General features: G+C 45.6%; 2 protein-coding genes across 2 annotated transcripts in view; one reads left to right on the top strand and one right to left on the bottom strand.

Annotated features, from left to right (window-relative positions):
* The window catches only part of LOC133506693 (uncharacterized), a 102,833-nt gene extending 82,451 nt beyond the window's left edge, over positions 1 to 20,382 (bottom strand). The window contains exon 1 of the mRNA XM_061831074.1: positions 20,315 to 20,382. The gene's annotated coding sequence lies outside the window, so the exon portion shown is untranslated. The remainder of the gene's footprint in view (positions 1 to 20,314) is intronic.
* cnga1a (cyclic nucleotide gated channel subunit alpha 1a) lies at positions 1,428 to 7,656 on the top strand. Its single transcript, XM_061829468.1, has 5 exons — positions 1,428 to 1,435; positions 2,336 to 2,440; positions 3,157 to 3,263; positions 5,997 to 6,607; positions 6,715 to 7,656. The coding sequence occupies exons 1-5, from the start codon at positions 1,428 to 1,430 to the stop codon at positions 7,654 to 7,656; spliced, it is 1,773 nt and encodes a 590-aa protein (XP_061685452.1).
* Positions 20,383 to 20,839: the final 457 nt, after the last annotated feature.

Raw genomic sequence — 20,839 nt, 5'->3', positions numbered from 1 at the left:
ACGTGTCTCTTCTTGAACTACCTTGCGTCTTCCGAGTTCCTGCATTTGGGTCCTACTCTCGTTTCCGATGGGACGTGACAACAATATGATTCCACTGGTTTCAAATAGTGCAAGCACCATTAAATAAAGTTCAGCTCATGTGAGTTCAAACCCTCCATTATGTTTTCATAATGATGAACAGGAGACTTGACTTGCTTATGCAACAGTTTATCTACTTAATAGGAATAGTGTATTTACATTAGTTTTTGTAGGTAGACAATGAAGAACAAGAAGTCAAGCAATGTGGCAAATGAGCTAAGAAGCAGAGTAGGAGTAGCTCTCCTCAAACTTGGTTGTGTTACTCATAAACTCAAACCTTGATAACACATCCACCTCATTTATAGTCACCATTTGAGAGGGGCGCCATTGAGTCATTAACCAATCCATTTAAACACGTAAAATCACTCTTCACAGTATAACTGTTGCACCATCTGGATTGACCCCCTTGGCTGGTCGGTTTTGGCCAGCGGGGTTTAGGTTTGACATTATTGCTATAAAACATCACCAGTTCTATTTAGGTCAACAGATACTTCAAAATTACCTTCAATTAAACCATAACAAAAGCAAAATTGTTTTTGGCTATAAGGAAGATTGCTGTTCTCAAATATCTTCACTCATTGTCTTTACAAACCAAAAACCAAGTCTGAAACATTGATCTGTTGATAGAGTCTGAGCAGACTTTCAGCAGTCATCAAATCAATCACTAAAACAGCCTTTAACCATTTAAGGAACAGTGTGAGGGGTTGGATATGGCAAGCAGACCAGGAGAACCAAAAGACTGCTTTTATCTCCAGTAGAGTTGAGTATTGTAATGGTATTGTGACTGGACTCCCCCAGAAGAAAATTTAACAGCTGGAGCTGAGTTTCTGACCAGGAAAAAAAGAGATCCATCCATCCACCCATTATCTGAGCCACTTATCCTCACTAGGGTCGAAGTAGTGCTGGAGCCTTTCCAGCTGCCTTCGGGGAGGAGGTGGGGCACACCTTGAACTAGTTGCCAGGGGCACAGACAACAGTCGTGCTCACAATAACACTTGGAGGCAACTTAGAGTGTCCAATTAATGTTGCGTGTTTTTGAGATGTGGGAGCAAACCGGAGTGCCTAGAGAAAACCCATGCTGGCAGGGAGAGAGCATGCAAACTCCACATAGGCGGGGCCGGGATTTGAACCCCGATCCTCAGAACTGTGAGGCAGACACACTAACCAGTTGTTTCACCAATTCTAAATCTCTACACTGGCTCACAGTTAGCTTTAAAATAGACTTTGAGGTTCTGCTACTGCTCTAGGAATTACCTGACTACACTGAAGACATGTTAATGAAATACAAACCCAGGATCTGAGACATACAGAATTTAGTCAGAGAGTGGAGCACAGAGTCCAAAGCAAACATGATGAAGTAACCTTGAGCTGTTATGATGCACACAAATGATGTTTTTTTTAAGTACAGGTAAGAAACAAAAAAAATGTTCCTCATTTCTGAGCATTTTAAAGCATTTCCATTATTAAATGATCTTTCTTGCATTTGCACAGTAATTTTTTTGTTTTGTTTTTTGTTTTGATTGTCAACGCTGTCTTTATTTTGTGCTATATTTTTAAATGCTGTGAATCACGTAATGTACATTGGGTTACTTCCTGTACGAGGTGTGCTGTATGGAAAAAAATGCCTTGTTTTGCTTTCCAATTATGATAATCGTCCCATATTCACAGTATACTTGATGCATTATTTCGCTGGTACCCTGCAGATCAGCTGCTATGATGATGTCAGCCGCCACCCTATGACACATGACACAAGACCACCAGCTGCACCAAACGGGGGAGTCGAAATGTGACTGAACCTTTCAGTATAGATTAGCAAAATGCCCTTATTTATTCTTCTATATGCACATCTTTATCTTGTGTAAATTACGTTTGCTGCAGGATTGCGGCTCAGTCAGTCTCCGGTCACCTGTTCAACACCAACAACAATAATGACAATGACGAGTAAGTCCAATTCTGGTACCATGAGGAGATTTGTCAAGCTATTGTTTGCTTTGAAGTTCCTTTAAAGACTGGTAGAAGCCAATCTAATGCTTTTAGTAGTCATGCTGTCTAAGATTAAATTGTGGAAAATTGACTACATTGCATATAGGAAATGATTCACTGCTAACTTTTTTTTAAAATCATATATTCAAATGCACAGAAAGAAAGAAAAAGGACAGAATGAAAAGGCTGTAGAACAGTAAGTGTAACATCCAGCAGAACTGGTTGAATGGACAATAAAAGATATTTTTCAATTTATTTATCTATCTTCTTACAGGCCTAAAGAAATATTTGTCATCAACCCTGCTGGAAATCTCTATTATAACTGGCTCTTCATCATTACATTGGCAGTCATGTACAACTGGACCATGATAATAGCAAGGTGACTACTTTCCCAAAGTATTTGGTACCATGCTGGCGTTCTGCTGTTTTCAAAAAGCATTTAATAAATCTGAATTCAGTATGTGATCAGTGCTAGGGTTTGCCCATAGGTAATATAAGCTACAAAATTATTTTTATGCAAAATCTAATTGAATGCAATATATTATTTTTAAGTTTCAATAATTGCATTGAAATCACAAACACCTGAGGGATTACACATTTATGAGTCAAGTTAAAGGGGAGCTATTACAGATAATTGACTTTTTAGTTGCTTATGTGCAAATAGTTGGGTCACGAGTGTGAAATTCAGTCCATTTTGCGTCCCGTTAATCTTCGAGGGTGTGTTGGCTCCTATCTCACCTGATTCTGGGCAGGAGGTGGGGTACACCCTGAACTGGTTGCCAGCCAATCAGCTGCTGGTGTGAAATTGAACAACCAAACATTCATTGTTGGCTGCCTATTTGCAAAAAATGAGTTTCTGCTAGGATGTTGTCTTGTTGCAAAATCCCAGCTTCACTCTCACTCATGATTAGAACAAATTGGACGTCAACCAGTCTCTCTGAACTTTTTGGTTCTACCTCATCTTCTCCTGTGTACAGTTATGTGCCTGTGTTTAAAACCGCTACACACTCACATGCCCACGCACACACACACAGTGTCACAATAAAGTGACATTATTAGTCAACTATGATTCTGGTTGTGTTCTCCTGCAAACAGGGCATGCTTCGAAGAGCTGCAGCACAACTATATCCTCTACTGGATTCTATTTGACTACAGCTCAGACCTTATCTATCTGGCTGATATGCTTATCAGGACCAGGACAGGTAAAAAAGACATGCACTGCAATGGGGGATGTTTTTAAGTTTGCTATGTAAATAGTAATCAATACTGTACGCTATCAGGCTTTTGGGTAAAGAATGTAATAAAACAGGTATAGTATTAGCATACAAAGTCAAGAACCAGACAGCTTATCGTCTTAGAATTTGAATGAAACCAGATTGATGTGACAAAGTTATCTAGTTATATATGTTATAATGCTTAACTAATCTACACTCCAATTACAATAATAGTAAAGGTGTGAGGCATTTCTGCACTCCAATAAAAACAGAGCTTCCCTGCATATTCCATCTTGCTGTTATCCATCCATTCATTTTCTTAGTCGCTGTCAGGTTCACCAATCAGACATTCATTAAACAGGACAAAAAAGGAAGCAAAAACAACAGTTGAAGTCTAGTGAGGAGAGAGAACTGTCTCGTACAATTTACCACTACACTCTCTGATTATCCTCTCCTCAGCACTTCTATTGATTTACTTTTAAGACGCCCCTTATTTACATGGATGTTACAAAAAGGAGATGGCAAGCGAAACAGTTGGAAACAAGGTGTACATGTTTGTTCATGTGCGTGTGGATGTGTTGAAGATTGCTGAATACATGTGTGCTCATCATTTCTTTAACAGGCAGCAGTTCTAATAATTCTGATGATTAGACGTTTTAGTTCTTGCTATCTCCAGCTAGGAGGCTGCCACGTTATCTCGAGCAGTCAACCATTTCTTTATTGGAAGCAGATGTATGATAATTATGATCACAATTATTCCTACATTTCCACCCTGTTTTTCCTACATTTGCGACCACGTTTTCTAGAGCAGAACAAAGCATTCTTCATTGCAGGGAAAGCAAAGCATTCTTCATTGCAGGCAGGAACAGTAACTGAATTGGAGCAGAGCAAAGCATTTCTTTATTGCAGGCAGGAACAGTAACTGAATTGGAGCAGAGCAAAGCATTTCTTCATTGCAGGCAGAAACAGCTACTTAATTATATTTACAATTACTTCTACATTATCCTCCTGTTTATCCTACATGTGCTCAAATCCTCACATCATCTAATAGATCATCCTCTCGGCTTTATTCGACAGAGTCATATTTACAAAAACAAACATAGTTACAGTCGGAGGAAAATATAGTACTAATTACATGTAATCTTCTGGATCAGAGAACAGGTCTGGAAGAGAAGTCATAACGTCATCGTCGTGGTCAACAATATCACTGTCATTACCCTGTTGTACCAATAGTGGATATATTTCTGCCAATTTTGAATTTGTGAGTGACCCATCAGGTGCTGTGATATTTGGAATAAACAACACTGGTCACCGTACATTGAGCAGTCGCCACCCTTCTCGGCCAGGAGCATGTCGACCGCCATGCGGTTCTGGAACGTCATGAGTGAGGTTGCAGCTGGTTGTTCCCTTATGGCAATAAAACCTGCTTCCGTATAATTAACTAGTTTCTGTACATTGTAATGTATGTAGTTGATTCTGTCAACGTTTTTATTCAGAGTTATCCATAACAAGATGGATTCACATCCTGCAGCAATCTCGTTAACCAATTTATACTCATCTGGTATGCAGTTGGGATGCCATTTGCATCAATGTATGTCGCATCTCCATCTTTCCAAGAGGACCTTCGCCTTCAGGAGAACCCAAGGGGAGGTCCAAAGATGGATGCAGCCAATTGTAAATCCTCTGCTTTGGATGGAAACACAGTCACAGATAAGAGCAGTGATACCAGTGTACACGTTCCTGCTGCATTTATCAGTGTGTCACACAATTTTTGACCAACACACCACCACCACACATCGCTGCATGGGAGCAGTGGGGCAGTTTGCAGATGGATATCATGACACCATGTTTTGTTGAGACTTCCCACTTTAAAATCTGTCCCTGTAAAGCTAACACAGGAGAAATTAGCCAATGCAACATTAGTAGAAAATATCAGTTTATCTTACTGCCTTAGTTGTTGGATAAACACTTTTCCATTTCTGACAAGTGGTGTTAGGAGTTGTGTTAGTCATTACCTCCAGGGTACAGTGTGTTGGGATTTCTGCTGGAAAAACACGCATTAGTGGCCTAGGGCCCATGCATGTGACGTAACTATAGTTTACCTTGTTAACTGCATTCTACATTAATAACGACCAATTTTTTCCCATTTGTAAAAAAAAAAAAAAAAAAAAAAGATAATGAGAAAATGTTCCTCAGGCTTTTTCGGTTAAAATACTCCCTCCATAGTATATATACTCTTTTGTATGGCATTCAGGTTTAAGGTAGCATTAAATTGGCAAATGGTGAGAAGAAAATCGAGGTTTCCTTTAGCATAAGCCCAGGGATGGAATCCCCAGCAATTAAACTCTGCCAAGGAATTGAAAAAGTGTTTAACTGATTCATTGGGAGGCACACATGGGTTGTGGGACTGCTGGAGCCTATCCCAGCTGTCAAAGGGCAGGAGGCAGGGTACACCCTGAACTGGTTGCCAGCCAACCGCAGGGCACACAGAGACAAACAGCCACACTCACAATCACACCTAGGGGCAATTTAGAGTGTCCAATTAATCTTGCAAGTTTTTGGGATGTGGGAGGAAACCGGAGTGCCCGGAGAAAACATCTCGCTGTTGTTCAGTGTTTAAATTTGAAAAGTGGTCATGTATGAATATAAGTGATGCATGTGATAATGTTTACTGCTGAACAATGCAAATAACCTAAATCACTTGCCTTTGTACATGTGCAGGTTACCTTGAGCAGGGTTTACTTGTCAAAGATGAGAAGCTGCTCCGCGACCGCTATGTCAAGAGCTTCCAGTTCCGGCTGGACATCTTGTCCATGTTGCCCACTGATGTCCTCTATCTTCCTCTCGGTCTGGACTACCCAGAGATTCGTGTAAATAAGCTTTTGAGGATTGGTCGCATGATGGAGTTCTTCACAAGAACAGAAACTAAAACAAACTACCCTAACATCTTCCGTATTGCAAACTTAATCATGTACATCCTCATCATTATCCACTGGAATGCCTGCTTCTACTTTTCATTTTCAAAGTCAATTGGTTTTGGGTCTGATGAATGGGTTTACCCAGCACTCGATGATCCAGAAGAGCCTGCTTTTGGTCAACCCATGAGGAAGTATGCCTTCAGCCTCTACTGGTCCACATTAACCCTGACCACAATCGGAGAAACGCCACCACCAAGCCTCGATTCCGAATTTATCTTCCATGTGGTTGACTTCTTAGTTGGGGTTCTTATCTTTGCCACCATTGTGGGAAATATTGCTACCATGATCTCCAACATGAATGCTGCCCAAGCTCAGTTTCAAGCTCGAATTGACAATATTAAACAATACATGCAGGTAGATATTCAATTGACTTATTTTTGTTTTTGTTTTTGGGAACAAGATGGACTGCAATTTCCCACTGTTTGATTATAATTGAGGACTTAAACCCTTGTCATTCACAGGTCCGAAAGGTCAGCAAGGATCTGGAACTGCGTGTCATTAAGTGGTTTGACTACCTGTGGAACAATGGCAAGGCGCAGGATGAGCGCGAGGTATTGCGATATCTTCCAGACAAGTTGAAAGCCGAGATCGCCATCCAAGTTCACATGGAGACACTCAAAAAGGTTCGCATCTTTGCAGACTGTGAGGCAGGCCTGCTGATTGAGCTAGTGCTCAAGTTACGGCCTCAGGTGTTTAGCCCCGGAGACTACATCTGCAAGAAAGGTGATATTGGTCGTGAGATGTATATCATCAAAGATGGACAACTCGCAGTGGTTGCTGATGACGGTGTTACACAGTTTGTGGTGCTGGGAAGCGGAAGCTATTTTGGTGAGATCAGTATCCTTAATATCAAGGGCAGCAAAGCAGGAAACAGGCGGACAGCCAACATTCGCAGCATCGGATATTCAGACCTCTTCTGCCTGTCCAAGGATGATCTCATGGAATCACTGGTGGAGTACCCAGATGCTAAAGGCATGCTGGAGGAGAAGGGTCGACAAATCCTGATGAAAGATGACCTGATTGACTTGGACCCAGCTAACATCAAGCCAGAGGTCAAGGAACTGGAAGAGAAAGTCAGCAGGTTATACAATACAATGGATCTGATGCAGATCAAACTGAAGAAGATTTTAGAAAAATACAAAAAAACTGATGAGATTCTGTGGGATCGGATCACTGACCTGGAGCATCTGACAGGAGAGGAGGTAGAGGATGACAATGATGGGGATGCGAAAAAAGATATTCAAGTGGAAGAAAAGAAAACTGAAGATAAAGCTGTAGTGGATGAAGTGGGCAGAGAGGAAAAGGAAGAGATGGGTGAAGAAGAGAGGGCTGAAGCAAAGGATGTTCAAGAAAAAGGCAAAAGCATGAAGACAGATGACTGGCAAGAAGACAAAAATAAGTAAAATGCTTATTGTACATTAATAATCGGACATGCTGATTTAAAAATATTTAATTATATGTATCCTATATGATTCAAAATGCTTCCACACTTTGGACTCAAACTTGCCGTGGCATTGTGAGTTCTGTCTGAGTAAACAATTTTTCTTGCATTTTCTTTCACAAACTCACAGCATAATTTGGTAACACTATGATAAGTGAGTTTTAAGAGAGTGGGATAAAGTTAAAAACGAAGAGGCAACTGCATCATGAACATCTGACTGTTTTTAACATTTTTGACCGAGCAAGCTATTCTGGTTCAAGCTATGGTGAAGTTTCATGTGATACGATGCATTAGTCTGTGTACTGATGCACTCACATCTTTTAAATCATGGATCGGGTTGCATATGACAAAAAAAAAACTTGAAGAGGTCATGTTGCCTTATACTGAAGAGGACATACCATTTAAACTGTAGACATACAACAAAATATTGGATTTTTGATTCAGTGGCATAACAGCTGAAAGTTGCCACAAGTTGGTGGTTGACTCCATGCCACACAGATGTGCCGTATGTCATGTAAATAAAAACTGTGGTCAAATCACTAAATATTAGTTTGGTGGTTCAAAGGACTGGTAAATCCTAGAAACAAATACGTTTGTACAAAATAGATTTGAGTTTGAAAGTCAACCTTTTTTGGAACACAACCCTTTCAACAAATTGCCCAATTGCAGAGCTTTAAGAGTGTGTATATCATGAATGCTGCGTCTCATTGGTTTTTTGAGAATGTAATGGACCTACTCGGAACTTGTTTGACATGTAGCAATAAAAAAAATATACTGAAAATGTGGATTAATCTGGTTAGTCACATTGTACCACTATTATTTTGAATGTATGTAAACAACACACAAGGATTTTTTTTAAAACTCACAGTTGTGCAGGTTGTGCAAAGAATCAAAGAAGAGCAGCAGGGAGAGGACACAGCCTCGGTGTGCCCCGGTGCTGATGATGTCTGTGGATGAGTTGGTGTCTCCCACCCTCAACTATTCTGTTCTACCCGTCAGGAAGTTGTAGAACCACTGGCTGATGGCTGTCAAGATACTGAGCTGGAGAAGTTTGTAAGAGAGGAGTTCAGGGATGATGGTGTTCAACGCAGAGCTGAAGTCCACAAACAAGGTCCTAGCATCGGTTCGCACGCTGTTGAGGTGTTCAAGGATGAAGTGCAGACCCATGTTGACCCCAACATCCACAGACCTGTTAGCGTGGTAGGGAAACTGCAGTGGGTCCAGCTGGGAACCTCTGACGATCTTGAGGTGTTCCAGCATGAGGCATTCAAGGGACTTTATGACCACAGATGTCAACAGGGCTGTAGTCATTTAGACCCAAGATTCCAGATTTCTTGGGGATTGGGATGATGGTCGAACATTTAAAGCAGGTTGGTACTTCACACACTTTTACAGACCTGCTGAAGATCTTTGTGAAGACTGGAGCAAGTTGGTCTGTGCAGAGTTTGAAGGAAACAAGATCTGGGCCTGCCGCTTTGTTTCTTTTGTTGTTTGAAATTAGATCTCACGTCCGCTTCATGAATGGTCACCACAGAAGTTGAAGGCGTTGGAGTGGTCAGTGGTGCGTCTTGGTGGGTCGTGAAGTCAAAGTGTCCTTTTCAAATCTGCAGTAAAAGCTGTTCAGGTCGTCGATTAGCTCATTACAATTGTCCACTGTGGGGAGAGGGGGCATCGTTGCTTGTAATTAGTTGGCGATGGTATGTATATTGTATGTGACGAACAAGGCTGCCGCCGTCGGCAATGAAGAACGTCGCCGACACAGTTGGCGATGAACAACGGCGCCGACAATGCCACACTCAGCCGTGAGCGATGACAACGCCGTAAAGCAGCCCGGCTCAGCGCCGCAATGAGCCACCCAGGCAAGGCGCCACAATAAGCCACCTCAGCAACACAGTGAGCCACCCCGGCCGAAGCCGTGATCGGAGGACGCGGCACCAAAGCCGTGACCGGCGGATGCGGCGCCGACACGCACATAGACACAATTAGCACCCCTGACTTATGTACGCAGATCTTTTGTTACGTTCTGAGAGGATTATGTCCCCCACCCCCTAACTATTATTTTTTTTAGTAGCACTATACACACCTACCTGTCCTTTGGAACCCACGAACATCTCGTCCTTTGCACCTGTGCAATCCATTTTCATGACAAACCGGGTTTTTTGGAAACATATGAAGAGTAAATCCATCCTCCCGAGTGTTCCAACAATATCCAGCAATACAAGGAGCCGGCATTTTGGCTAACACGAAGGAACAAAGAGCTACCTTCCACCAGGTCAAACTAGAATAAACACACGAGACCGCCTGAGTGTGCTGCTGCTGATAACGTCACTTCATCCTTCTTCTCCAAAACAAATCCCTCGAGAGGATTTCAATGGCGGGAGTTACAAAAAGACACATAATTTAATTAAAAACATTCTAAAAATCATGCATTTCACCTCTGTGGAGCTTTAAGCCTGGCAGAGTTGGCCAAGTTGGGCTATTATCCAAGGCCTGTTGGTATTGAATGTGTGAAAAGTTTTTGTATAGACACACACCACCTCAAAGAAACTGATACAATGCAACAGCAGCATTGTATTCATATAGGGTGCTAGGACACTCCAGTCTGTGCAGTCAAAACAGCTTTGAAGTTCTGTTAGTGGCCAGTTAAGTAAATTGAATGAACCATTCATGTTCTGGGGTGATCCACAAACTGATTACCTGTGCTGATTGCCACACCTGTATTGGTTTGCCATACTTACCTGGGTGATCACACAGGGAGGAGGTTATGTGGAGCAGAGCAGAGAAGCAGAATAAGTCTAAATGTTTGATATTTTATTTTGGTCCATTTATATGCATATTAGCATGACATTGATGTGAAATGTTTTTTTTTTTCAGTTTGGGCCAGCTGCTTGTGGCCTTCATTATGTCATTGAAGAGTTTGCACCCTTGGTGGGGCGGAGCGAGGTTGGCTCATTCTCTTGATATTTGTGTGTGTTGTTTTAATTAATTGTTGTTTAATTATATGCAAAAATGGATGATGATATTGGGAGTTTTATGGTTGGATGTATAATGAAGTGTCTGTTTTTAGAGAAAACTGAACTTTGTACCTATTAATATTATGTGTTTTTTAGTTTCACGGTGCTTGAAGACGCAATAAAGTTTGCACCGGTTGAACCTTATGCTGTCTCATTGATGCCAAGGGCTGCTACAAGTTCTAATTTTGCCTCGGTCCACTTTTCCACTTATTTTACCAAAGGTTTCACACACTGAAGTACTTGCTTGTATGCAGGTATGAAATAGATAAAACAGTGATCAGAGGAGCCTGGGGCAGTGGCGGGTATGGTATGGGTTTTTATTGTGGTATTGCAATGATATATTTTCCCTCATTGAACAGTCTATGTGCTGCTTGTATTTAGGGAGTTTGTGGTTTAGCTTTGCTCAAATCTAGGATAATGAGGGGCGACTCTGGGTGTTGCTTCTCAATCTGATTTTCTTGTTAGGCAAGTCTTAACAGTGCTCAATTCATGCTAACTTAGGGCAGAATGTAGACAGTAAAAATGAGACAGATACACATACATACAGATAAAGACACATATGGTACATAAAATGGCTTACAGTTCAAGAACAGTGACTCCAAAAGCGAGCTGCAATGTGTGCTGAGTTGTGTGATGTCCATGCACCATTTCTCATTGACATAGAAGCATATCCCACTGCTTTTTGTTTCACCGTTAGCTATGCGATGCAATCTGTCTGATCTACATGTAAGTTGGGCAGCGCTATAGCTCCATCAGGAATGCCTTTTCTGGTCCTTATCATGATATGAAGCCCATCAATTTTGTTGGTAAGGGAGCGTGGATTGCGCCAGTATGTGTCCTCTGCTGAGGAATTTTACTTGGAATTCCCTGCAAATTCTTTGCTTTCACGCACCATAGAGCACAGACGCTGTGCTATTCAATTCAATTTGTGATCGCCAATTCAATTAAAGGACAGTATCTGTTCATCTAGAACAGTTCAATCCGAAATTATTCAGTGCCTTGAAATTGATTCAGTAAGAATTCAAAAAATTCAACCTATGTGATTGTGAAATAAATACCTGAATATTGGCCAGTGCAGGTGAAATTTCTTAAATTACTTTTGTTTCTGGTCAAGATATAACATTATGGATATACACTAATACCCAACAATAAAGAAGCATTCATGGCAATTGCGTTTTCACTATTTGAATAAAGTGGAAGTAACATTACTTCAGGGTGGATGAACAGGAGGCTTGTAGCGCCAGAGAAAAGGAGTCGGAGGCGGAGTGTCGGACACAGGAACAGAACTTGCTTTATTGTTCGACATCAAAACACTACTCGCATAACGGCGGGAACTCTGTTAACCTTTCCTCCGGAAGCGCAACAACAAAAACAGTCCGTGCGGAACCCCGCACCCCAACTCGAGGTCCCGCGGGTGAATTATGTAAACACCACACAAGCCCCCCCAGAATTCACCCATAGTCAAAATCCTTGTGCCGTGGAGGGATGATGACCCGACCCCGGCGGGTGTGCACTGCAGGGGCCGAGGGGGGGCGGGGCCGCACTGTCCATTGAGTCACGGGACAAGGGCTCAGGCGGGGTCAAGGGTACCCCGGCGGGCGCAGGGGCACAGGGCAAAGGGGGACGACCCCGGCGCGGGGGGAGGGCCAACCCCAAAGGCTGGTCAATGTCCAGGTGCGCGGGTTTGACCCTGTCCACGGAAACAGTCTCGGGTCTGCCGCCAATGTCCACGAGCAGGCTCTTATCCCCGTGCTCCAGGACCCTGAACGGCCCGTCGTATGGGGGGCGGAGAGGTCCACGGTGGGTGTCATGACGAACAAACACAAAATCCGCAGAGCGCAGGTGACGGGGCAGCCGGGCAGCTGGGGTGCCATGTTGCGACGTGGGAACCGGCGCGAACCCTTTTGCGGCCTCCAGCAGGGAGGACCGTTGCCTGGCTGCGGACCAGGGCGCTGTGGCGTCCGGGATGAATTCGCCGGGGACCCGCAGTGGCTGGCCGTAGACGAGTTCGGCGGATGAGGACAACAGGTCCTCCTTGGGGGCGCACCTGAGGCCGAGCATGACCCACGGGAGCTTATCCAACCAGTTGCCGTCCGTCAAGCTGGCACGCAGGGCTGCTTTCATGGAGCGGTGGAACCGCTCGCAAAGACCGTTCGCCTGGGGGTGATAGGCGGTAGTGCGGTGCAGCTTGACCCCCAAACTCTCAGCGACTGCGTTCCAGAGTTCAGAGGTAAACTGAGGGCCACGATCTGAAGAAAGGTCGCACGGTGTCCCGAAGCGTGCAACCCACGTGCCGATGAACGCCCGGCCCACGTCTGACGACGTTGTCGAGGAGAGGGGAACGGCTTCGGGCCAGCGGGTCGTCCTGTCCACCATGGTGAGCAAGTAGGTGAATCCGTGCGAGGGAGGAAGTGGACCTACCAAGTCAACGTTGACGTGGTCAAACCTCCTCTCGGGGACAGCAAAGGGCTCCAAGGGGGCTTTTGTGTGGCGATGCACCTTAGCCCGCTAACAGGCCACGCACGAGTCGACCCAGGCCTGCACATCTTTCTTGAGACCGCGCCACACGAACTTCTGGGCCACCAGCCTCACGGACGGTTTCCTTCCGGGGTGGGAGAGGTTGTGGACCGCCTCGAAAACAGCTCTTCGCCAGTTTGCAGGAACCAGCGGCCGAGGCTGGTCAGCCGAGAGGTCGCACAGCAACCTGACACCCGAGTCACCAACCGCGACTTCCTCCAGGCGCAAACCCGTGTCAGAAGTCTTGAGGGCCTGCACCCCGTGGTCCGAGGCCTGGTCTGCGCTCATGCGGGAGTAGTCGAGACCCAGATGCACAGTGCCGACGATCGCCCTGGAGAGGCAATCCGCGACCACATTGGATTTGCCGGCGATGTGTTGGATGTCCGTAGTGTACTCAGAGATGAACGACAGTTGGCGTTGCTGGCGCGCGGACCACGGCTCGGCCACCTTGGACATGGCGAAAGTGAGGGGTTTATGGTCCACATATGCCGTGAACTCACAGCCTTCCAATAGGGAGCGGAAGTGGCGGATCGCCAGCCAGAGGCCGAGGAGCTCTCTATCGAACGTGCTGTATTTGCGCTCCCTGGGGACCAGCTGACGGCTGAAAAAGGCAAGCGGTTGCCAGGCGCCGCCGACCCACTGTTCGAATACGGCTCCAACAGCGTAGTCCGATGCATCGGTAGTGAGAGCGACAGGGGCCCCGTGGGTCGGGTGAGCCAGCATAACGGCACGACTCAGTGCGGCCTTCGTAGCCTCGAAGGCTTCCATCCTCTCGGCCGTCCATTCAACGTCCCGGTTGGGGGCCTTGTCTTTAAGAGCCTCATAGAGCGGGCGCATGATGTGGGCCGCCCGGCGGATGAACCGGTGGTAGAAAGTCACCATCCCCAGGAACTCCCGGAGGCCCCGAGCCGAGCGAGGTCGGGGAAAAGCGGAGACGGCCTCCACCTTTGCCGGAAGGGGGGCGGCGCCGTTCTTGTCTATGAGGTGCCCGAGGAACTGGATAGAGGGCACCCCGAAAACACACTTCGCCGGGTTGATGATCAGGCCATGCTGCTCAAGTCTTGCGAAGAGGTCGCGGAGGTGCATCAGATGTTCATCCTCCGAGGAGCTGGCGACAAGGATGTCATCCAAATAGACGAACACAAATGGCAAGTCCCTGAGCACAGAATCCATTAAACGCTGGAAAGATTGTGCCGCGTTTTTAAGACCAAACGGCATCCTCAGAAACTCGAACAGTCCAAACGGAGTGATTACAGCTGTCTTGGGAACGTCTGAGGGGTGCACGGGAACCTGGTGATACCCGCGCACCAGGTCGACCTTGGAGAACAAGATTTTGCCTGCCAGGTGGGCTGAGAAGTCCTGAATGTGTGGAACAGGGTAGCGGTCGGGCGTAGTGGCGTCGTTAAGGCGGCGGTAGTCGCCACCCACCACTCGGTTTAGGGACGATGTGTAGTGGCGAGGCCCACGGGCTATCCGAGCGGCGGACGATGCCCAGACGCTTCATGTTGGCAAACTCGGACTTAGCGACTGCTAGCTTCTCGGGATCAAGCCGTCGGGGGGCCCTTGGTCTCAATGTGGTGCTCGACCCCATGTTTAGTCGTGGCAGAGGAGAAAGTGGGCCGTGTCAAGGCAGGGAACTCACCAAGGAGGAGTTGGTACTTGGTGCCGTCCGATAGCGAACTGGAGAGACCACCATAAGTCGCCTCATTGCGGACGGAGGCGACCGTGGAAAAAGTCAGTGCATCCACCAGACGGCCCCTCTTAACATCCACCAGCAGCCCGTGGGCACAAAAAAAATCAGCGCCGAGGAGAGGGAATGAGACATCCGCAGTGACAAAGTCCCATGTGAAGCGCTGACTCCCGAAACACAAGTCCACAGTCCTCATGCCATAAGAGCGGATAGGGGAGCCATTAGCGGACAGTAGGGGTGGCCCATGAGTCCCGCCAGCGGCGTCCTCCGCAGTGGCAGTCAGGACGCTCCTCTGGGCGCCGGTGTCACAAAGGAATTTGCGCCCGGAAAGGTTGTCCTTGACGAACAGCAGCCGGCTCTTCGCGCCCACGCTCACGGCCGCTGCGAAGCGTGGGCTTTGGCGTTTCCCGACGCGTCGTAGTTGCAAGGGGCACGGCACCGAAACGGGCATGGAAGTAGCACAAGCCTGTGCCAGCACGGCCGTCGGTGCCGAAGGGGCCCCTGCTGGATGCCACCCCCGCGCCCGAAGGTGAGTAACTGCGCGTCACGGCCAGCGTCTCAGGGGAGAAGCGCTGGGTTGCCAGGAAGAAACGGTCGGCCTCCTCGGCCAGGGCCCGGGGCTCAGTGACAGTACTGTTCGCGAGCGCCGTCTGAACATGCGGTGGCATTTGCCTGAGAAACAGTTCCATGAAAATGAAATTGGACTCTTCCGTGCCCAGCAGGTTTAGCATCATTTCCATGAGTTCGGAAGGTTTGCTGTCCCCCAGTCCATTAATAGCCAACAGACGTCGGGCACGTTCGGGCCGTGAAAGCTCAAAAACCTTGAGAAGGTGAGCCTTGATCCCAGTATACTTATCTCGGGCCGGGGGAGAGGTGATGAAGTTCACTGCTCTGGCCGCGGTTGAGCTCCCGAGTGCTGAGACAACGTGGTAGTAACGCGTGGAATCATCTGAGATCCCGCGGAGGGCGAACTGAGCCTCAGTCTGTGTGAACCACGCTGCCGCGGACATCTCCCAAAAGTCCGGCAATTTGAGGATGGCGGTTGCCATGTTCGTTTCAGTCTCGAAAACGCCGGGACTGACGTCGGGGTCACCAGTGTAGCGCCGGAGAAAAGGAGTCGGAGGCGGAGTGTCGGACACAGTAACAGAACTTGCTTTATTGTTCGACATCAAAACACTACTCGCATAACGGCGGGAACTCTGTTAACCTTTCCTCCGGAAGCGCAACAACAAAAACAGTCCGTGCGGAACCCCGCACCCCAACTCGAGGTCCCGCGGGTGAATTATGTAAACACCACAGGCTCACCTGCTACTTCTGATGCTGCTTTTCAACATAGAAATAATAAAAATGTTAATAAATCACTGACTGTAACTGAACACAAAATACGAACTGGTCAAATGATGTAATAATATTTATTCCTACCCACTCAGTTACTGTGACATTGTGTGCCGTAGTGGTTATGTTTCTCTGAATAGATTGTATTGTACAACTATTTGTCATGTTAGCATTTTGCTGAAGTCTAGTACAGCTGTAATGAAATTTTGTGTTCACCAAGCTTTTAACTTGACTGCTGTCTTGAGGAAAACATCTTACAAATTGGTGTTGGCTTTGATTGTGTGGCACATTGTGTTTGGAGTGGAATGTCTAAGGCATTAATAACATGTATACTTATAAACATTATTATTTTCAGCCCACCCAATACACAACACACACAACATTTTTTAAAATAGTTTACCCTTCAAATTCAACTCGTGTGTGACTCTGGACATGTATAACATTTGCTCCGTTTAAGTATGTTAGTTCTTATAGTAACAACAATTCGCCAGGAGGTGGCGCTGTGTTTCATTTGTCAGCCGACGCTGCCCAGCTCATTCGCTGAAAAAGCTGCAGTACAGGGAAACGTATAGATAGTTTTCAACCACGTGACCTTATTCGGGCACGCAGCAATGCTGGATGGGTTCACTAATGAAGATTATTTTACTTTTCGTGCACTTTCATTATTTGCTTAAATATGACCTTAGACATTTAATCAACGGATAAAGTGTCGTCCATTTGCTAATCAGACAAGGATGTGTTGTGGAGCCAGTGGTTGTCCTTGATCTTTGTATGCAGAAAACTGGCTGGCGCCATACTCCTCTCCCAGGTGTTCCCGTGGAGACGAACGACACCAGATAAGGAGCGGAAAGTTACCATCCCGCCCCAGGATCTGACTTTGGGGCAGCCACTTCTACCATGGACCCATACATATAAAAACCGTGTGTTACTGGGCAGCTTTTGTCTTCTTCTTTGGCTATCCTGCCAGAAGGCACACGTCTCGTGTGCGGCAGATACCCAGATAAGACCCGGACGTTTGTACTGCACATTCCTTTGTAATAAATCCATTTGCTGTTAACTTTTTCTAATCATTGGTCATATCTTCCTCGACTCGTGAATACGCGTAGGGTCCAAACTCGCAAATCCCTACATTACTGATGTGCTGTTCACTCTATCGTTTTTTTTATACAGACCGGAATTACACAAATCTTCGTACGATTGTTAAAAATGACGCATGATGGCTAAAAAGACTTTGGAAAGTTATCGGGGCTCATTAGATGTTTCGAGAAACCGTTACGACAACAAATGTACTTTGATTGACTATCAACCCATATGCGTTGAAGAAACACAAATGGAGCAAGAATTTTGAACTGTTTGAACAACCAATTCATCAATGGCTGGGTTCGTGATGCAGCGGTATCCATTGTAAGCAACCTGTCTCCACGCTTCTAGGGTTAGTGTACTGCACAATGCAATTTAAATATGTAGGCTGCGGCTACTTAATTTCTGAGTGAATGCTGTCGAAAGTATTCACTCGTGTGATTACAGTCAGCGTTGTGTTAAATTATGCTGATTATACCAACGAAAGAGGTGTAGATTATTATTATCGTTTTTACAAACATGTGCACATAATGATGAGTTGGGGAGGGGGGGAGGGTTCAGTTCAGTTTGAGTTGCTTTCGTGGCCTGACAGAAAATACAGATTTTGAGAGACATCCATTACCTTCACACACAAGTATTATGTAGGCTCTTGGCCCAAAAGTACACTTCTCCTTCACAGAACTTAGTTATTGTGAAATTCTAAAAGGTATCCAATATCTACCAACAACAGAACAGAAAATGCTCCAAGCAAACTCTGACACAAGAAAATGATTTGGCTGTTACATCAGCTCTGGTGATATGAGACAGCCACAGTTGTCGCCGTTTGATTAACTGCTCATTTTTCTCTCACTGGTTCTTGATCACAGCTGGCAGTCGAAACAAAGACAAATTTACAACGTCCACTTTCATTTGAGCAACCGATAACATAGCAGTGCACCCCCATTCATACGCCTTTCTGAACTGATTTCTGCTTTGTTACGATTTGTTGACTCAAATTCATCCATCCAAAATGGCGCCCATTCTCTCAACCAGCAGATGTGTGACGTCATTCCAAAACAATTTATAGTGTGTGAGAGCCATTAGAAGATGCAATTTATGTGCTGTGAGCTAAATGTGAATTCTGTGCAGTTTACAGAAATAAAATCAACACAACTTTAATATGCTGCACAAAGAATTGGGCGACTCCTTCTTTAAAGTGTAACATATTTTGGCGAGCCACCCAGGAGGTGGCGTTGGTGGACTTTAAACACATCAACTCCCCTTCCTTCACCAAAGAGACAAACCTTCATCAAACCTAAGAGAAATGGAGGACATTCAGCTTCTGCAAGACCAAGTGAGTGCAGCCCTTTGGCAGCGAACAGAGGAAATTCTCCTGGATGTCTGCAGGTCCTTGAAGTGTCATGGCCTGGACAAGAGAGAGCCCAGCAGCATGCAGGTTGCTTATAAGGAAAACAGAAGAGGTAGTGGATGGTATAGAGATAGAACATACTGATGTGGAGGTTAAAGAAGGTTTGAATAATGTCCTGATTGAAATGGAAAAACAAGACAAAAGACATTGGAACACTGCTGAGAAAAGCCAAGAAAGTGAATCTTCACCACACCACTCAACGGGAGCTGTGAAGCCACGTACACACGAGAAACACTCATCACTGCGCCATCGTCTGCCAAAGAGTCCAGAACCTTTACTAAGGGGCCCTTCACACATGTTTCCTGAACTCACACTGAGGAGAGAGTTTAAAATATGCGGACAAATAGGGGAAAGTGGGCAGAAGGATAAATTGTCCGACCTCAGTTTAATCAGACAGATTGAGATGGGGACAGAAAAAGGGCATGCAAAGGCTGAGATAACTGAAGCTGTGATCGGGGCTATGAGTCCAGGACTGTCATTAAGAGACATGTTGGAGATAAAGCGTGGGTTGACACTCTCCTCACTACTCACCATCCTGAGAGGTCACTATAAGGTCAATAGCTCCACAGACCTTTATCACCAACTTATTAACCTATCTCAAGACCCAAGGAAGACACTCCTGAACTTCGTGTTTCGTGCAATTGAATAGAAGAGAAGTTGTTATGGGAAGCTGAAAAATGAAGATGCTGAGGAACATTACACTTGAGCCATCATCCAGTGAAAGTTTCTCAGGTCCATTGAAACAGGATTATTGAGTGACTGTAAAATGTAACATATTGCCCTGCCTCAATGATGTTATAATCACAGATGAGGTACTCATAAAGAAAGTGAATGAAGCTTCCAGGGTGGAAAATGAGTGACAAGAAAAGTGGTTCACTGCTGCTAGAGGCCCTAAGTGCAAAAGCTTTGCTCTGATGTTCAAACTGAATCTGCCCCATTAAAGAGCATGGCAAAGACCAAGGAGCCCAATCCAACAGTGACTGTCAAAGCAGTGAAAGGTAAAGAAAGCAAAACTGAGCAGACCTTGAGCACGCAATAGATGATGGAAGAGCTTCACACAGAAATGAAACAGATGTTGTCCGCTGTCTTGGAAGCCAGTCATCACCCCGCTTCAATGAAGCAGAGACTGAAAGGTTGTCAAAAGGGCAGAAATGAAGGAACAGGTGAGAATTGACCCCTCTGTAGAATTTGCGTCATCCGCGTCACTGACCAATCAGAGGCCAGAGATCTGCATAAACCACGCCCCATTTGGCGTCCGCCGTTCCCTCAGACAACGTTGCATGGTCCAGTATAGCTTTTGTTAGCGTTTTATCGCGTATTTGGGTTCTTTAACAATAGATATTGTCACGTCCCATCGGAAACGAGAGTAGGACCCAAATGCAGGAACTCGGAAGACGCAAGGTAATTCAAGAAGAGACACCTTTATTATATGCAGAGGTAGGGGATCGAGCAGGCAGTCCGGGGCAGCAGCGGTAGTTGTGACGTCCGGCGAAGAGAGCAGATGAGCGGACAGGCAGGAGTCGGTACACAGGGGACCAATCAACGCAGGCAGAAGTATCAAAGGAGTCAGGCTTACAAGGTTGGTCGGAGAACATGCGAAGGTCGCTACACACAGGTTCGATCAGGGATACCGGAGCACACGAACGGGACATGAAGATCATACGAACTGGCGCCGGCCAGTTGTCATCGCGGTCATATAAATCCATAGCATAATCAGGCTGCATGAGGCGCAGGTGTGCACCTTCCAATCAGCGCAACCGCGGACACCCGCCCAGCCCAGGCTGGAGCGGCAGGATCATGACAGATATGGTTAAGAGATGTAGTCACAGACTTTGTAATAGTGACGACAGGTATCCTGAGCTAGCCTTAGTTGGTGGAGTTCAATTCGTACCCTTTCCAAAACCGAAGACCCAGTACGAAAAATGTCTTCGATGGATCAAACTTTGTGGAAGATTGTATGATCAACTGAATCCATTTAAAATCAACTGGAACAGATATGTTTGCACGAAGGTAAGTCCTACATTTGATTTTCAATACATGTCTCATACAAAAGAATTAGCAGTTCTTCGCTTGTATAACATAGCTAAGTGTGAATGATTGA

This window comes from Syngnathoides biaculeatus, chromosome 9 (assembly GCF_019802595.1).
Source record: "Syngnathoides biaculeatus isolate LvHL_M chromosome 9, ASM1980259v1, whole genome shotgun sequence".
NCBI classification, from domain to species: Eukaryota; Metazoa; Chordata; class Actinopteri; order Syngnathiformes; family Syngnathidae; genus Syngnathoides; species Syngnathoides biaculeatus.
This window is presented reverse-complemented; position numbering and strand designations above follow the sequence as displayed.